Here is a 20629-nt window from a genome sequence, read left to right as displayed (position 1 = left end):
TTTAATTTTAGTGGTTGCCAGGTAATAAAACTGAATTTTAAAAAATCCAATGGCCAACTTTACCCCAAAGTAAACTCTTAAAAAGCTTCTTTTCCCACCCTCAGTTATACTTCTACCACCACCTCTGCTATTAACAAACTCTCCCATAGGTTTCAATTCAGGATTCTACTGTATTCAATGTCTCTGATGATAGTTTCATGTATCTTGACTCTGAAGTATACTCTGATAACTACAGGCTTTTAATCCATTAATATGCCATCAAGCAACAATTTTGCCAATTACATGACAAAATACACTAAGAGCAAACATTCAGGCTTATCTAATAATTGCGAGCTGCTGTGTGCACTAAATTAACATGGTGCCTATACCTTTGTTAGTGTTGTCCCTGGATCATTAATAACTAATGTTGGTCCAGGTTCAGCACTACAAGTTACCAATCACATTGCTACCATATGATGTCATAGTTTTGTGACATGAAAAAACACAAAAAACTGCTGATCTCCACTCAGAACTGGTCACGTGCAATATTGAACCTTGACCAACATTAAGTATGTTGATCCAAAAACAACATCAACACAGGGATATCAGCTCAAGCAGCTATCACAAGCTTTATGCCAGTTTATTTATATTAATTAAACCTCAGGATATTAGCATAGTCACTCTTAGCAAGCTGTACTGTTAATGTGTGCAACCCCAACGAGATGCTAATGTGAATACTAATTCTTGGTCATAAGTTGGCAACAAATTCAGATATAGAAGTTACTCTTTTAAGTATGTTTGGTTCAGTGCTAACCCAGATTAGTACAGTGTTTCCAGTTCTCATTACATGCCACATGCTTTCACTATCAGTCTACTGCTATCATGCTGACTAAACAAATCTTGCAACAAAATCAAGGGAAGCATCAAAGCTCCTCCCTTATGAAAAACACTCAAGTTGAAAATGCTTGCAGGACAGAATTTGAACATCAAGCCTATTGCTAGATCACGGCACATACTGTTCCATAAACATTGCACAAGACAAAACATAGGTTATGTTTAGTCCTGTCAGGTGTTTGGTTCTATATTCTGATGTGACGAAGTATTAACAGGAGCTAAAATGATATTAGTTGCTCACAGATCTTTGCAGGAGTTCATTAAATGTCTGCAGAGTCATAAAGTAAACTAAATCCAACATTCATGCATAAAGCGCAATAACAGTAGCTTAATTATTTATGAATAAAGTTATGAATAGAGCCACAGTTTTACAGCTAAGTTGTTTATATACAACAGTCAGAGCTTGACCATAGCTGTCGGCGGCTACGGGTGTAGTGAAATGCATGTAATTAAAGTAACAGTTAAACTGTCAAATAAATGTATATTTTTATTTGTACTTAACTTCTGGGACTACCATGAGTTAAAAAAAATAATGATTTGAATATTTGTCTACAATACCTAACACGCCCAGTCCAACTTTCCTCTGTTAGTTTCTCTGCATATTAGTCATTGTGTATGGGAGTATTTGCGATAACCAAAGGGATCTAGGGTTTTTTGTCGAGTAATCAGTTCATATTTGAATGTGTCTCTCTTTCCAGAGTTTCTAATTTTCTTCTAATGTTCTTTCGTGTCCAGTATCTCAGTGTTTCCCTGTTTTCTCCTTCCTCTATCTCATCCATGTCTTGGTGCTTTCTTTGTTAACCTGTCTTAGTGCATCCTTATTATTTGGCTTTTGGCTGTTTTACTTTGATAGCTATCGTGTGTCATGTTTTTGTATTTACTTCCTGTCTTTATCTTCCTTCCTTTGTAATTTCCCTCATTGAGAACAGTGAGTGTGGGGTGGTTAATTATGGCCCCAGTGCAGTGCTCCCACCTGTGTCTTGTTGTCCAGTCAATCCGCTGTACATTTTTACAGAGAGGGTTAGATTGTGTGCTGGCTTTTGCGGTCTGTGTTCTGCTCTTGCCCACTGTGTTTCCTATAACCCCACCCTACAGCACTACATAGAGGGATAAAACCAACTCACAAATACATTTAATATAAAACTATAAAAGCCTTTTTGCCTTAGGCTTTGTACCAACATTTTTGCTGTGCGCTGTTTAACTAGTTTAATAAGAGAAATTGTACCACCTCATTTCTACTTTCTCTAAGCACAGGAAATAAGTCAACATAGATCGATAGCAAGTCTGGGCTTTTTTCATACCTTGAAGATATTGCATCAATAATTAACCAGGTATTTTGCTAATGAATTGTGGCTGAATGGTACATTTTCCTCTATAATAACCCATAACCTTTTTTCACAGCCGTGAGGAAAAACCAATTCATGGGAAACTTTACTAAAAAAATTAAAAATAAATGAATAAATACAAATAAAAAACAGTTATGAAAAGGCTGACTAGACACTGCATTTCCCAATTTCTATTATACCCTAGCAAGAGTGGGTGTTTGTTCCTTATTGTTTTATCCAGTTGGGTGAAAGGCCTGCAGAAACACATTAAAGTTGAATCGCATTAGTTTCATCTGATCACCTAGGGCAACATGGGGACGGACAGCTTAGCAGAGCGAGGCCCTTATACAAATACACAGCTGTGCATTTATATATAATGCCATGTCAGATGAGTATTTCAAACAGAGGGCTTTTAAACAGGGCAAGAGAGAGAGGAGAGAGAGGTGGGGAGTTTCCAAATGACTGTAAAAAGGCCACGGGGACAGAGCTTTCCATCTTTCTGCTGCCGCGACAAATATGCCTGCACATCTTTTTGCTTTGTCTCCGCTCCCTGCTTCGTCAGCGAATGGCTATAGAAATATTTTGGCAGGCTGCTCTTTGTTTTCATTTTCACAAAAGATGCAGTGAGGGAGCGAAAGGGAGAAAGAGCGAGAGGGAGATCTGCTGGGTAGGAAAGGTAAAGGGATGTTGTCAGAGGTTAGAGGGACATTTGAAAAGAAGGACAAGTACAAGGGTGTACATGGAGTATGAGGACAGTTTATTGGGAAGTGGAATGAAGGCAAAAAAAAAAGCAAAATTGAGGGATCGGGGAAGAAGAAAAGGGTGACCTAGAAGAACTAGTAGAGGATTGAGAGTCAAAAGGAAAGTAAACCAGGTGAGGTGGGATAAAAGAGGCAGCAGAAAAAGGGTTAGAGATATTGGGGTGATGGGTAGAGGGTAAAGCACAAAGTAGGGGAATCAATAGGAAGAGGAGGGGGCAGGTGGAAGTGTAGTAGAGGAGGAGCCTGCCATTCTGGTACCCAACTCCAATCTAAACAGCAGGAGGAAGCTGTAAATCAGACTAATGCGACCAAGCTGTAATTCAGACCAGCAGTGCCAGGGCGCTAGTGCGGGGACCCCGAACGGCGGGAGTGTACAAAATGCTGCCGAGAGGCTTTAATCAGTGCAACGATCCAAAGATACGGTCTCCCCCAATCAGCGGGCTTCCTGTCAGTCACACACGACTGAACCGGACCAATCAGGCTCCACCAAGGTTCCAGACATGCTGGCTGGGCTTTGGGCTGCTGCCAAACAAGAGAATTATTCATCTAAACTGGAAAGGTGGAATGGGCCTTTAATTCAGAGCATAGAGGGAAGAGGTGATAGATTTGTCAAAGGTTGGACATAAAAGACTATGGGATCATGTTCTACAATGGCTCATCAGAAACATATGGTGGAAGATGAGAGACACAAGGGAGCTTTAGAGAAGGACTTAATCATATTCATAAGGGGGGAGTTCCTGCAAGTTTAAGCACCAGAATATGTGACAGGCATATCTGTTCAGATCTGTTAACAAGAGCTCTTATGCCAATAAATCTCTCATTAAACACGAGATGAAAAAAAATCACACAAAAGCCCCATTATGAGTTTAATCTGACAACTTGTTTAATAAACATAATGATGTTCACAGCTGCTGACTGTCCTAAAAAAAAACCCAACCAAACAAAAATAAAAATATTTCCATCGATCTTTGTCTAGTTCTCCGTGTCTAACATGTCTAACAGATCTGCTGTTGGCAGTCACCTCTCTAATTACAATTACAACACCCATGGGACTTCCATAATCCTTGCCAGCAATGAGCTACAAAATAGTAAGTGAGATGAGAAATTGCATCAAACTTACCATGAAAACATCATTCGAACTCCGAGCATGTAAAACAGGCAGACAAACTTTCAAATTGCTCGCTATCAGAAGCTGCCTTTTTATACCTGCTTTTCACTCAAAGGGGAAGGAGGGCAGTGCATTAACTTAAAAGTGAGCGGAAAATGCAAATGTAGTCCACTTTATCATCAGGCATTCAAACAGACCCTTTCAACTCGACAATCCATAATATTTCAGCTTTGATGATCAGGAAATGGCCGTGGCTCGATGGTAACACCGAGCTAGATTCTGCTCTGGTAGTGGTGTAGTAGTAGAACTAGTGTGACTGGCTGGTCTACACACACTGTGCATGTTAACACTGGCAGTCCCAGGCTTCTACCTTTCTACCTTTAAAACCCGCCACCAGCCAAATGGCTGGTAGGCTTTTAGCTAAGCTTTAGCTTCAGGCAAGTGGAAGCTAAATTGGCTAGTCATTCATATGTAAATTGGGTTGTTACCTGGGAATTCTGGAGGAGGGGAGTGGGGGTGTGTCGATGAGGGGGTGGGGGAGCTGCTAAAAGCGGTGAGCTTCCTTTTGTTTCATCTTGATGCATTCTCAATCATCCAGGGAAACAAATCTCCAAAAGTCACCAACTTGGAGTGTTTCAGTTTGCCATCTTAGGGAGAAATCAACACACATGGGTGTATGTCCTTTGTTGCTGAGATTTATTGATAAAAACAGTACAAAAAATCAACCATTTGTACACATTTTTACAAATAATTATAAAAAGTGAGTGAGTACATTTCAACATTTTCAGCAATCACTCACAATCCTGGCACTGCCATGGTATCTGTAGTCTGCATTTACCACATGTGTATCTGTTGCAGTGAACACATCGCACAGTGGCATGATTGTTCTTGCAATTGTGTTTGACCTGACACATGGCTCTTTTTCCAGGGCTCGGTGTGGAGGGTTGTGTCAAAGGCAACTGTTCTTTTCTTGCCTTCTTCGCAGCTACATGAGAGTGAGCTAACTCCCTTGCAAGCTCCACCAGGAAGTCCACCCGTCTTTCCTTCGTCCCGGAGCATGCTTGATACAGCACATGTGCATTCAGTGCTGCCATGTCAATCATGTTATAAAACACGGCAACTGGCCAGCGCCGTGTTCCTCTGCGGACAGTGTACTCCCGAACGATCTGGTCCATCTGGACCATCTGGGTTTTGTGCCTCGCCCCGCGCTGAAACACAAAAACGTGCTCCCCAGGATGGAAGCTGGCTCCAGCAGGTTTGTGAGGACCTCAGAGCTCAGCTTCAGGGCCTGCAGGGGGATGTCTGATCACAGCTACAGCTGCAGTTATTATATGATATAGCTGTTTACAACTAACATTTAAACTCTCCATTCCTTCAACCTCTGCTGCCACGCTGACGGCGTATGCGGCCAAACGGAAGAAGACAGTCTATATTCTTAGCAGCATGCACGGCGTGGTTCAGACTGATAACACTACCAAAAGGAAGCCAAACACTGTCACCCTTTACAACAAAACAAAATGTGGCGTGGATGTGATGGACCAGATGGTTCGGGAGTACACTGTCCGCAGAGGAACACGGCGCTGGCCAGTTGCCGTGTTTTATAACATGATTGACATGGCAGCACTGAATGCACATGTGCTGTATCAAGCATGCTCCGGGACGAAGGAAAGACGGGTGGACTTCCTGGTGGAGCTTGCAAGGGAGTTAGCTCACTCTCATGTAGCTGCGAAGAAGGCAAGAAAAGAACAGTTGCCTTTGACACAACCCTCCACACCGAGCCCTGGAAAAAGAGCCATGTGTCAGGTCAAACACAATTGCAAGAACAATCATGCCACTGTGCGATGTGTTCACTGCAACAGATACACATGTGGTAAATGCAGACTACAGATACCATGGCAGTGCCAGGATTGTGAGTGATTGCTGAAAATGTTGAAATGTACTCACTCACTTTTTATAATTATTTGTAAAAATGTGTACAAATGGTTGATTTTTTGTACTGTTTTTATCAATAAATCTCAGCAACAAAGGACATACACCCATGTGTGTTGATTTCTCCCTAAGATGGCAAACTGAAACACTCCAAGTTGGTGACTTTTGGAGATTTGTTTCCCTGGATGATTGAGAATGCATCAAGATGAAACAAAAGGAAGCTCACCGCTTTTAGCAGCTCCCCCACCCCCTCATCCACACACCCCCACTCCCCTCCCTCCAGAATTCCCAGGTAACAACCCAATTTACATATGAATGACTAGCCAATTTAGCTTCCACTTGCCTGAAGCTAAAGCTTAGCTAAAAGCCTACCAGCCATTTGGCTGCTCTCCGGGTTTTAAAGGTAGAAAAGCCAAATGGCTGGGCTCTGGGCCTTCCTAGTGTTAAAGCCACATGCAGAGTCTTGGCAGTAAAGACGCTACAGCAGCAGCCAATCAATAAAACCTTGTTACGCTAATTGCGAGATCATAATCTCCATTCCTACTTCTGCTGAATATCCAAACAGTCACTCCATTAGCCGAATTATTCCCCTGTGCAGTTTCTCCATCTCCACCCCTCCCCCTTCCATTTCCTCCTCGTGTTCTCTTTTCTGTGACATATTTCTCTCAAACAGCAGTTCTGCTAAATTAATTCATAAGTCAGGGAGAAAGACATCAAAAGAAAACATTGTCAAGGTAAAGTGCTGATGAAGTATATACTGTTTCTTTCACTTTGCTGTGGAGCTATGAGAAGGAATCTCTCACAGTGCATTATCTTTGATCGTGTCGCTTCGCACTGCTCTGTTTAGTTATAGTGAGAGGAATCTTACCTCAGGTGATCTGGTCTACTAAGACCTTTATGATACAAAAGCCTCTCTACTTAGGAGGTGCTCTAATCCTTGCCACTGTGGAGATTTTCTCAGTTCAAACTGTGACAACACTAGGAAATACCAGAGCTTCTTCTCGTTGGTTACTCTTTTCTACAATGATGCCAGGACAATGGCCAGTGGCCACAGGGGCAGACAAAGAGCTTGTTGATGCTAAGACCAGGGTCCATGACCTTGTCATTGAATCACTAACACTTTGTCACTCTGCTTGGGGGGAAAAGAAACTCTACAGAGAACTAAGGAGGGTCAGACAGCGATGCTCATGGGAACATCGATATGACAATGGCACTGACCCCATTTCCTTGTGACTCATCACTAGAACGTACCCATCTAAGCACTGAACAGTCTGATAAGGTTGCGTTGCCAGATTTACTCACCAGCACCCTGTGAATGACCTATATGAATGTGCAAGACATATAGAAAATTAATTCATATAGGTAAGCCACGTTAAATAGAGCAATTACATGGTGAAACCGAAGTGAGAGAAAGCCGAGCACTGAAAAATACACTCTTCACAGAGTTTCGAGGCAGAACTGCTGACCCAAATGCATTTAAATGCAACGGGGGTAGAGACTGAAAAAGAGAAACAGTGAGCAAAAGAGCAAAAGAGGGGGAGTCAGAGAAAATGGGTGAAAGATAAGTTGAGGGAGATAATAAAGCAGCAACCACAGAAAAGTCAGCTTTAGGCAGTATGATTAGTTTAAGTTCGAGATAGAACATACTGAGAATAGCAGAGCACACTGCTGTATACCGCACCCAACTGTTCTGTAAGAATAACACTAATTAATAAAGGATAAGTCTTGTTTTACCTAAACACTTGCAAACAGCACGAGCGTTAATGCAGTTGCTTCTGAGGAACACGAAGCATATACTAGCAGGTATAGAATCGTATTTTTCGTGTCGCATTAGTGCAAGAAATGATTGCACTTTATCAAAACATGCTTTGATAATGTCAATCAAACTGCGGCTTTGTTCCAAATTTAGTGATTAAACACTGAAACGGAAAGCATGCATGGATATAAAAAATCCCTTTATTAGTGCTTATGATGTCGTTGATGTGAAATGCATGATGAAAATGAGCTACCGAGTGGTAGTTTGAGAACATTACAACGAAATAATTAATTGAAAAGTTAATGCATAAAACGAGTGAGGTTACATTTTGTGTGTGCTGACCACGAAGACGGTGTAATGTAAGAGTAAGTAGAATGGGTTAGTGACGATTATTCAAATTGACAAAGTTCAGTGAACCGTCTCAACAAAGGTGCCCTCAACCTTTATTTACAGTGACTTTTTTCCAGTGCGATCGCACTATTTAAAAATCTGCTTGGATAAAAAATGTAGCACAGCTAAAGAGGTGCAGATCAGTGATTTTTGGATTTTCCCATCTCTATGTTTTGTTGTCAGAGTGTGTGTCCACCCCTTAGGCCTCCCTGATTCTAACTGTCAGAGGGAACGAGAGGCTAAACTTGGTGAAGCGGAGAATAGAGCAAGGCACATGTCAAATGTGAGGGGATCTTGAGTAAACAAAGTATAACACAGAGCAAAGCAAAATCGTCTCTCATCCTATCACCGTCTTTCACGCTATTTCCCTCTGTCTCTTTGTCTCCTGCTTCCCTGTTTTCTACCTATCTGCCGCTCACTCTTGTCTTCTCTAACAAACCGCAATGCTTCGCCCTCCCATCAGTAACTGGTGCTGATGTCTAATCAGTCAATCAGCACTACAGTAAAGCCACATGTGCTATATGAAATTAACTGATAAAAGTAGTGGTTAGCAGTTTTTTAGAAAGTGAAGTATCTGCATGACAAATCTGTCAAATAACAGCGCTGTCCCACTTAAAATGACTTTGTGGCAGTCCTAATAGTCTGAGCCTTCTGAATTAACTTTACATGTGTAGAAAAGACAACACAAGCAGCTCTGTGTCCTACTCTGGGCCATAAGCCAAACCTTAACAAACCAGAGCATTAAGAAATTTAGCAAAAAAGCAAATGCAACTGAAACACAGAACTACTGTAGCCTACGGGTTGGTTTTAATAATTGCAATTGACAGGGACAAATTCCCCGCTCCCCTGTGTATGTCAGATGGGCTTATTCCCAAACTCCACAAATCCCCCAGTCCAAACACAACCATATGGTCTCCCAGTTGTTCATGACCAGCTGTGCTACAGTGTATCTGGCAGGGTTGCCATGTGCTATAGAAGAGCAGTGACTCGCCCATTCTAACTTAATAAATTCTTTGTAATGAAGCCAAAACATTTCTTTATGTCGGCTTTTGCCAAAATTGTGTGCAAAGAGAATGACTGAATATCAGGAATATAGGGAAGTAAAATTGTATGACGACTGTCACTTTACAGTAAGGTCAATGCTCTTTTTATGGGAAATTTGCATAGTTTCACTGGTTTAGCTTCTCTGGTTTCTGTGTACTTAGCAGAAATCTAATCATGATAGGTTAGTACTGTGATGAATTGCTAACCCAGTGCCTACTGCACTATAAACGTAGCAGCAGTGTTCAGCTTCAACTTATAAAAGACAAGAACACGTTTTATGTTTTATATTATGACGTAACCAATCGTATATTTAATAAACATCATGTCTTATATTTCAAGAATATAGTTCTTTAAAAAATGCGCTTACAGTGCTTAATTTTAAAAGAGGCATTTGAATAAGCAGATTAAGTAGTCCATAAATTTCATTGTCAAGTACATATGTAAAAATGTTGCATTACCAATTTTACTGTTAATTGCTCTTTGAATGATTGTAACATCATTTTATTTGTTTGCATGCAACATATGGAATATAGCATGTTCTGTGTGGCATATCTGTGAGTCTAAAAAAGAATAAAATATCTTTAGTCCACTTGCTTTCAGCTTATGTCACATAAGTGTGTGGTTCCTTTCAGTAACAGCGACTTATTGTACATTTCAACAAGACTTGACAACAGTGAAAGAAAAATGGCTTCAAGACTATTTAAGGTCTTCCATTATTAGAAATTTGGACTCACCTGGTTTGGTGCGAGGAACTCGTGATTGTTTTCGTTCATGTACATGTTGTCACCATCAAACTGTAGTGCAGAGACACAGGGAGTGAGAGAGAGAGAGAGATGAGAAAACAGTGAGGCAGAGGCCAACAGATCACAAAAGGGATAAAAAAAAAAGAAATTCTGTCAGTCAGTGCCGATACAGAAAGAGTGTAACACTGCAGCCTAATGACTGCAATAGACCTCGATGCTCCAGTGAATGTCAGTAATTACAGTTCATTAGAGACTTGTATAATTAGGCCCTGTCAAAGCTTGTGTAACTCACACTCTTCCTCTTAGCTTGCCTACAGCCTGAGTGTGTGTTTGTAAGTGTTATGCACACCTAACTGCCATTATTCTCCGTGTGTCATGAAGCAACAAAGGCACAACAGAGTAATAATCGCAACTGCAGCCACCGATGTCTAGTTAGTTGACTACCCAGTTGGTTCAGTCAGTCAATCTTGCACATTCATATCTACTAAAGAAAAGGTTTTTTTCATTTTCTTTCCAATCGCTCTAGAATGAAACGGTCTGTTGGTTGGTCAGTGAGTCCACCACTTTTAAATAGTTTAACATGTATGGGACATATTTTCATAAAATAAAGTACAAATATCTAATATTCGGGGATTGTCCCTCTGGGGAGTTTTGCTCCACCACCATCATTAGATTATTTTTTTACTTAATGACATTGCCATCGTCAACTACTGCATGTATTTAATGCAAATTAACAAATGTTGATTTGTGTTAAATTAACATTTGCATTTAGTGCAACATCAGTCATCTATGTCTTTCTCAACATTAGCCTGCTAGTACTGCCATTATTAGTATATTGTTTTGCAAGCCTCTGAGGCTCTGTAGGTGCTGATTTGTAAGCATGAAAGGTTAATCAAAGGCAGCACTGATGGCAGTAAATAACCTTTGTAAGTCAGCTATTACGTAGTATTAATCAAGAAACTGATCTACTGTGCTAGAACGTCTGCTTGAACAAGTACAGGAGTTTCTAGTTTAAATGTTAACAAAGACAAGCATTAAAAAATATTTCTGTTAAGATCACTCTGTTAAGATGAGACAAGTTTTTCACATGGAATTACATTTAAAAAACAAAAAGATGTAGATACCATGAAATTACCAATTGTTTTTTAGCCCCACTTTGAAGCTTCAGCTTTAGCACTATGATCGCTGCCATCTATGTGCTTTTTAGAACCAGAATTCACTACGTCAGGACAAGAGACTCGAGTGCTACCCAAGCTGCATCATTAGAATATATGTGTGAGATGCACAGGTCTGCTAATTAATTGCAAGTCCATCCATCCATATTCTGCTTATCTAATTCAGACTGGCAGTTAGGCTGGAACCTACCCCAGCTGTCATGGGGCAAGAGGCAGCGTGCAACCTTGACAGGTCGCCAATCTACTGCACTGCTAAAGCAGAGACACAAACAACCGTTTACACCTAAGTCCAATGTAGAATCACCAATGAATCTAACATCCGTGTCTTTGGACTGTGGGAGAACATGTAAACTTCACCTAGAAAGGCCCCAGCCGGCCAGGGGATTCAAACCCAGGACTTACTTGATAACAGGTGATAGTGTTAACCACCACACCCTTAATTCAAATTAATATAAATACAAAAAGAGAATGTGGAACAAAACTTGTATAGTCTGTTTGCACAACTAACCACACAGTCGGAAAAATTCAGATCATTGCATTCAAAGCTGTCTAAAAGTCACCGACATCACAAACAAGGTCACCTACGTTCTCTGCCGTTAAACTTGTTATTTAACCAGTTTCACAGTTTCAGTCTGTGGGGACTGACCTGCTTTGGCAGGGGCAGGGATGGCTCAGTAGGTAGAGTGGTTGCCCCATGATCGGAAGGTCGGGGGTTCGATTCCCCTTTACAGCTACCCTGAGGTACCCCTGAGCAAGGTACCGTCCCTACACACTGCTCCCCGGGCGCCCAATGGCTGCCCACTGCTTCACTGAGTGAATGGGTTAAATGCAGAGAGCAATTTCCCCACGGGGCTCAATAAAGTACAATAATGTACACACTTTCTTCTTCTTCTTTGGGAACCAGCCTCAAGTGGACATTTTAAGAAGTACACTTTTTGGCACTTCTGCATACTTGCAAGTTTTTCAGACCCACAAGTTGCTGATCGTCTTTGTTTATATTGCTTGTTATATTTGCAAATAAAAAAATCATAAATGTAAAGCAAAACATTATCAAATTTATCAAATTATGATATGACACCAGCCTGTCACGTAATACACTAATAACCAAAAACAACATGAAAAACATGACAAAAAACATCCCAAGCCAACATTTTTACCAACCCTGCCACCTATTTAGTGATACACACAAAGAGAACAGCCTTTAGCTTGTTCTGCACTTTGCTAGTTAAATCAGGACAGGACAGGACAGCCCAGCGATTTCATAGCTCAGAAATACCAAGCTAAAGAAGCCTAAAGGGGAGGCATAGGCTAGAGAAAAGGTGACAGTTTGAGGTTATGGAGAGGCGATGAGAACGACAAGGGTGTATCCTGGAGCTAATGGGGAAGGGGATAGCAATCTTGTGCAAGTAGGAGGCCAAGTAGGGAACATACTGTAGGTATTTTGGGGGGGGGGGGGGGGGGGGGGTTAGAGAGATACATTTAAAAAAAGCACAGGGAGCATGAATGACACTGACATAAAGGAGGAGAGGAGAAGGGCTGTAGCTGCAGTAGTGGCGACAGAAGCCTGTGGTTGTTCTGGCTGTACAGTGATTAACACTGGGGTCACAGCCAGAGGCCGCAGCTCGAAAGACACGGGCATATAAACATGCGCACACATTCACACACACGCACGCTCGCTCACACTCTCCCAGAGGCCTTCCCTCCCTCTCTGTCTGACACTATTTGGCACCAACCATTTATGAGAAAACAAAACACACCTCAAGACAGCTAGTAGTGGCCGAGATGAATTACTGTTGCTACTGTAAGGTCAAATAACGTGACTGGTTTGTGCCTACAGTGAGTCAGAGTGGGAGGGTGTTTCTCAAGCTCTGGCATGGTGACTGAAAATGGACCCGGGTCTTATTGTAGCAATTTTTCACCACATGCAAAGTGTTGCAGGGACCAATTTATGCAAATCACTTGTTCTTTTTTATCAATTCTGGGATTTTTTTCCCTTAACATTCCAATATTTCCATTTAAGTTATACTCAGATTCAACTCCAGCACAGTTTTCATTAACATTTATTTCCATCTTCATACATAACACATTGAGGGCAACAAACAAACCAAAGTACAAAGGCAATTCCTTGCAACATTATTGAATTCGAAGCCCCAGTTCCATTTCCATGTTATCATTCAGCCTCTGATGGAACTGTTACTTCTAGTGCAATAATTTCTGCCTGATAGCACTATTAGTTTGCAGAAGGAACAATCATTGTATTCTGCAATGAAAATACAATCACGTTCTTGCTCTTGGAGAATGATTTTACATGCTGTCCTACTCACATTGTGCTAGATGTCAAGGTGTCTTAGAATAGTTTATTTTCACAACTGCAAACCAGATCTCAATGAGCAAAACAGGGTAAGTGCAAAACAATTATATCAAATGTCAAAGGAGCAAACTGAGGTCTGCAACTGTGCTCTTGCTACACAATGGGAGGAGTCTCCAAGGGCAGAGCTGTTAAAATAATAAACACCATCTAAAATCAGAGGAAAAGGTAAAAATAATCATTTCCTGGTACTGTGAGGTTAACAACTGGTGAGTGTACTGTACACACAGTTTTTACAAACCTCGGTTGTCATGCTGTGCTGATTTTTATTTAATGCTCTCACTCTAATCTGGAGTACGTCAAAAGGAATGATTTTACCTTTTGTGAAACGAAATTACTCCCCTTTCTTGCCTAGACATAGATGAAACCACCAATACCATTCTCCTGTCTCGACACCAAATTGATGACAATAATTTAAAAAACAGGCAATTAGATTCACTTGGCTGAGGAACCAGCTCATCTGAGTAAAGACCTTTAAAAAAGGGTTAGAAAACCTACCAGTTAACACATTATCTCATTACATTTTATTTGTTTAGAAAGAAGTAAGGACAAGAAGTTTTAGCAGCAATTATTTTTTTAGATGAGACTGTGTCTGGTCTTTATGCTGCGCTAAGCTAACCAGCTGCACTTGCATACCTTTTCTTTTGTGTTATTAAAGGCCAAACTCAATTCTAATCTTTCTGAATGAGCTTCGTTCAGCCAAGCACCTAGCTGAAGTGTTATCTCATGTTAGACGAATGTGTTTTATTTTATTATATTTTTCTTGTTTGTCTGTACAAATACGTGTGTGTGTGTATATCTACACATATATTCATATTCGTAAATGAAAATACATGTAGACGAGTATATATTGGTTTTTTTGTTTGTTTTATTATGTCTGAAATAAATAAAGATACAAAAGTGTACTTGACCAAGACTCTGAAGGCCTAATTTGATGCTTATCTCTAACCACTGACCTCTGACTGCTAGCCTCCAAGACCTTTAACTGACCACTGAGATTAATTTCCTCATTTCAAACAGAGAGAAGACAGACAAGGGCTCTGACCTTAGAGTAGATGATGCTAAAAAACACATAATTCATTATAATAAAGGCCTTTGGCAAACATTTAATCTACTAAAGTAATCAGGAAATAAGGGATGAAAATAAAGGAAAAATAAGTTGAAAATTGAACTCAGCTGCTTCAAAATTGAATTGAAGCAGCTGAGATTTTTTACATTACCATGACAAATACATTGAAGTGGGGAGGAGAGAGCCAAAGGGAGCGGCAGAGAGAGAGACATGATGGTAGACAGAAAAGGGCAGACCAGACAGAACAACCAAATTCTGCGAAGAAGAAAAAAAAAATCAGCTCAATTTGTGCTCGACTGTAAGCTGTGAGCTGAGAGGAGAAATAAAATAAGGCATTTAGCTGGGGATCATGTTAAACCATGCAAGTGAATGAGTCTCCTGAGGAGAGTGTTCCCTCTCTCTCTCTTATGATGGACTTAATTGCCTCTATCAGTGTTAAGATATAACATTTATCTCAGGTTTATTGCTCAGCTTTATGATCTTGTCCATCACGTTGAGGGGCTTCAAGAAGCATGCCACTTTTCAAATGACATCTTAAAATAATGCATAACTGATTAGAAAGCAACATGGGGGGGGGGGGGGGGGGGGGGGGCATAATTTGTATCTGGAAGATGAGAACATTTTTCACGATGAGCAAATCTGGTATCTGTGCAGGACAGTGAAGCAGAATGTTTTTGATGGTTTGCTGGATGGATTACTCTTCTGTTTCTGGCTTTTTCAAAATGCATGGTTCACTGGACTAAAGGCACACACATCTCCCCCACCTCTGACCCCCGAAAGCTCTGGGTAGGTGTATGGTTTCAGATGGCCAGACAATCGTACCATTGTGCTCCTGTTAACACAATGAAAACAAAGCTAACACGTCGCTGACATTCAACAGCCCCCACTCTGCCTAACCTTGACTTACAACACAACAATATGGAAGATCAAGTGAAATATAGCAAATGAGATATCAAATCGCACTTAAATCATGCACAAATCAATTGTGTTGATTTTTGTCTCCACACGAGTATTTAACACAGAGTCAGAGCTTTGCATGATTTTAGAATGCCACATCGTTCGTATATTATTTCATTTCTTTCAGGTGTGGTTCTGATCACCTGAAACAGACAGCTACTCATCACATGAAGACTTGAAAACCACATCTGCTTGTTCCATTAAATCTATTAAATCCACTTGCATTATATCATAGTGTTTACCACACAATAGGAGCCTTTCAAGGGCAGTCCCGGAGGAAGCCAACAAAGGACCCTCTCTTTCAGGGACTAGTCAAGTAATTCAGAAAGAGCCAAACACAATTTTTTTGTGTGTGCATGGATCTTCTCCACCAGACCAACAAGCCACAATTCCACTAAGTCAAGAGAAAGGCTGTCAGAAAAGAGGAAGAGAGCAAAAAGATACCTGCTTTTACTCACAACTGCCTTATTTAAACATGGAGAAATGTTTGCCCATAAAATAGTGATCCTGTGTAGCAGAAAAAGCATAGACCTAGAAAGAAATGTTAGGCAGTGATTTTAATGTGGTCCATCTGTAGTAACCGGTGCTTTATTGTTACATTCACCTGAAAGGTAATGTTTTCAATAACCGTATCACGACACATTTCAAAGTAAATCCTAGATTTCTACAAAGCCTGTACATGAAAGATGTGATACTATTTACACTATTAGAATTTGGCAACTTAAAAATAGTTGAACGTGAATGTTTGACCTGTTGTGAATACCTTACATTTAAAAACTCTGATTTTATTAAATGTGGAACATCAAAACCGATGAAGACATAAATTAATGATCAACTAATCAATTAAAATTTACTGCTTGGTATACTGTGACAAAATATCAAATCTGCCTTTTTGTTAAGAAATAGAGATATTTTGATTGAAACCTACTTGCCCTTTTATACATCATGCACAAGCACATTTATTACTTTCTCAATTAAAATTCTGTTTATTGTCTTGCTTTATTCTGCACAGTGTAGCTGTTAAAGAATTTTAAAAAACAAAAAACAAAAAAACAACCCGGTGTGCCGGATCCCAGTAATTTAAAAAAAACAAAACAGAACACACACAATATAGCACCATCGGGAGAAAAAAACACAACGTTTTTGTGCATTTGGGAACTCACCATGTATTTAAATCTAAATGCAGCATCCAGTACCATCTACTTCTGTCAATAGGGCTCAAAATAATTCACTGTTCTTTCATTCACTGCCATGCTGACTCCACATCCAGCCTCTGCCACTAGCATTTAGGCTGAATTTTCTATTACCAATCTAATTGCACATTCCACCCTGACAAGAGCTCATTAAACCTTAATTATACACATGTTGTTTTCTACAAACATCTCCATTTGGGTCTCTCTGCCTTGTAATTGTTCAGCAGGGACAACCAGTTGAGATTTCGCAGATTGAAAGTGAATAAGAGAGAGCGAGAAAGAGAGAGAGAGAGAGAGAGAGAGAGGTAAAAGGAATGAGAGAAAGAAGGAAAGGGAAGAAAAAATACCAACGAGAGAGAAAGAGAGGAGTGTCTGGAAGTAGGTCATGCCTCTCCATAAACAAGGCATGGTTTCTAAAATAATATACCCATCCAGTGGAAGTAATGCCAAACAACTGAGTGAATGTGGAGCTCATGTAATATTTACAGAGCACTAATACATAGATGACAGGTCTTTTTCTCAGCACCCCCTCCCCTCCCCTTTCCAAAGCCAGAGGTTTCTTTTTTTCCCCCTTTTTCATCTACTTTTTTTCCTCTTGCCATTTGAATTTCAGAGAAAGCCAACTACATTGATATCTCTGGCATGGAGGCGGATTGGCGAGTGTTAAGATGTTGAGTTTCCCTTACTTTCTCCCTTCTTTTCTGCCTCTTGTATCGTTCGTAAGCCCCCTACCACCAACTCCGCTGCCACTCTCTACATCGTTCTCCCCACATTGACTTCGGCTGTGATGTTTTCACACATTTGTTACATTTTCGTGGGGCAAAGTGGGCCTTAATCCTGACTCTTTGAGGCATGGGCGATGATATTACTGTGGAGAATCGGCCTTTTAAAGACTTCTTTAAACTCCAGCTGGTGCTCTAAGGTCACCAAGCACTTGTTCGACATTAAGCCCAGCGTGATGTTTGTAGACTAGACTAACTGGCTTTGTTGACTCCGGGCCGGGCTTTCTGGGCACCTTGCATTGCTACTGCAAGAGGAAAAAGCTATGAAGGAGTGGCACGTCTGCATGTCCCATGAGTTTGATAATTATTATTTTTGATATTGAGATTGATGGTAGCCTACCTGATTTGGCAAATACAGATGCTCAGATAAAACAATTAACATGGATAATGAATTTAAAGCAATATTAAGCTTTGCAAAGTATTTCTGATACACAAAAAAATATACTTTAATGACGAGTGAACTAATTGAACTGCTGTCTCTGCAGACTGCCATACATTTAATAACATAATCTTACTTTTTTGGAAGAAATATATCTGTGAGGGGAGAAATCAAATATTTTGTATGACTATACATTATGTTCTGTTGCATTACACTTTACATGTTTTCTCAAATTTCCAAAGATTTCCGGCTTATCTTTTACCTATCTTTATTAGCTTTGGACAAGTGAAGGTGACATCATAGATCCTGAGAAGTCAATACTAGAACTAATCACCCAATGTGTAAGTTTTAGAAAAAAAATCTGATCTAATTCCTAAATATTGTATTTGTGTTTAAATGTGCTCATATTAAATGATATTACCTAACTTTTCAGTCTCTGGTGGCATGAAATGAGAAGTCTCTCACAGACCACACAGTGTCACTGCCATTTAGCACCCAAAAAGGAATAAGTATCCACGCTGAGCCTCTCAGTCATCACCAGGGATCTTCTCAGCCTGTCAGTGTTGACACTTACTCCGTGCATCATTGATACCCGCCCAGCAGCAGGAAATAAATAGCCTGTCATCAGACCACTTCTGCTTTGCAATAGGCAATATAACAATTATCTTGGAAACGTTTTACAACAGGCACTTATTTTGCATCTGTTTTGTTTGTTTATTCAGTTGGTTAGTTAAAATATTCAATTCAAAGCACAATTACAGTGGAACATTACTCAGTTCTCACTAACATCAAACACACTGACTGTACAGTGTGATGCGAGCCATGTCAAGATAAACAAACATGACTTATTAAACAGGAAAATGAGTCACTCTTATTATCCCAGCGTAATAAATCAGGAAAACACTAATTATAACAACCTGTGCCTGATCCTGACTGATTCACCCTTGCTCTCTGGCTTTCGGTCTGTGTATGTACAGTGTGTGCATATATGTGTGTGTGCGTGCGTACGTCTGTCACATTCTTCTCCTGCTGCTGCCTTAATAGGCAGTCTCTTAGATATTCGCTACAGAATAGTGCTCATGCAATATTAATAACACACCAAAATATGGAAGCTGGAGCCCCCACTCCTTCTCTCACTCTCTACATAATTGACTATGCAAGGCTCCAAATCAGCTTGGAAAAAGACACAGAGAGACACAAAGCAAGGAAGAGAGCAGGAGAGAGGGAGCGAGAGAAAGGGGGATGTGGTGAAAAAACAAAGTCCTGAGTCCTGAAACGAACCTGTCATCTTTGCGTTGCAGCAGATTCTGAACCTTCACCCTATGTATCACTGTCAAGGCAGAGGAGCTAAAACAACAACAACAATAACAACATCTACACGATAGCTCAAACAGTGTGACTCCCTGCAAAGGATACACTGATGTTAATTCAACCTGAGCTAAACAACCCTCCACTGAAGCATATTTGAGAGTCGTTGTGCATGACTTTAAACACTCAATTTTTAATTATTTCATTGTATCATTCTCAGTAAATGCAATTACTCTAGTTCCATTATAGAAAATAAAACTTGAACTGGAGCTAAATTAGATCAATCATGCATTCAGCATACTTAAGGTTACCTCTTAAGCTTGAGTGATGTGCCAATGGGTCAGGCCCACAAAAGTTTGTTCCATTCAAACAGTTGTACAAGAAATATAAGGCATGTATTTAAATCTATAACATTTTCAAACAATGTTGAATAAGTTGATTTGCACAAATTTAAGTTACTGCAATTGGCACTATAGCAGGAACATTTGTGTGAGTGGGTTCTCCTTTTATCAGTTCTTATGTGTGCACATAAACACATGCAAGCCCATCCACAAGCATACGGCTGATGCAATACACATTCCCGCCAATGGTTTCACACAATCCCAGTAATCTATACGTGGTGGTAATGCGCCAAGATTCACAGCAATGTGCCAACAAACGCAGCGCAATAGAAGCCTGAAAGCTAGTATGCATGGGTGTACTCAAAAGAATTAGATTCACGAATGTCTTTTGATGAAGAAAATACGTATAATGGATTTTTTTTTAACCTCGCTGATATGCAACATTTCAGTGAGAAATATAGATATTCAAACTTGTATTTTCATTTACACGCGAACATCAAAAATCTAGAAAACAGCATTTTCACTACACATCAAGTACAACTTGCAAGATGGACAGTAGGATAACATCAGCACCTACGATCTTAACACATTTCCCTAAAACTAAGAATGTAACATCGGCATCCACGTCACTGCATTGTTAGCTAAGCTATGCAACAGTAAGTTGCACTGTAAGCAACTGAGTCCTACAGCATATTGTAAGACTGTAAATACCCTCACTCTTTCTCTATCACATCCATACATCAGCTTCCATAATCATGGCTTCAGAACAAAATCAAAAGGACCACATTCCTCTCTGAATCTGTAACATTACTTAGTGCTTTAGCCACAGTGGCTCATTGATTATCTTTGCTTCTCCAGCAGCAACTGGATCCAGGCTTCAAACTTGTATAGAGTTTAAATGTCCTCTGTGTGCTTGGGTAGGTTTTCTCTGGGAGTTCTGGTTTCTCCTGGGTTGATGCTCAGTCAATGCTGCCTACCTTGGCCCAGGACACTCAATAAACTTGATTAAAAAAAATACATATATATATATATATATATATATAGAAGGCATCGGTGGGCAAGAGACGAAAACAGGGCATTGTTGGAATGCTACTACGCAAGTAACCCCGGCGGAAATGGCTACATGAA

General features: G+C 40.2%; 1 protein-coding gene across 6 annotated transcripts in view; it reads right to left on the bottom strand.

Annotated features, from left to right (window-relative positions):
• The window catches only part of tox2 (TOX high mobility group box family member 2), a 102865-nt gene that overhangs the window by 32236 nt on the left and 50000 nt on the right, over positions 1-20629 (bottom strand). For all 6 annotated transcript variants that reach the window (XM_026166867.1, XM_026166864.1, XM_026166865.1 and 3 more), the window contains exon 3: positions 9921-9980. In XM_026166867.1, coding sequence (XP_026022652.1) covers positions 9921-9980 — 60 coding nt within the window. The remainder of the gene's footprint in view (positions 1-9920; positions 9981-20629) is intronic.

Source organism: Astatotilapia calliptera, chromosome 5 (assembly GCF_900246225.1).
Source record: "Astatotilapia calliptera chromosome 5, fAstCal1.2, whole genome shotgun sequence".
NCBI lineage: Eukaryota > Metazoa > Chordata > Actinopteri > Cichliformes > Cichlidae > Astatotilapia > Astatotilapia calliptera.
The sequence above is the reverse complement of the archived record's forward strand: the minus strand, read 5'-3'. Positions and strand labels throughout refer to the sequence as shown.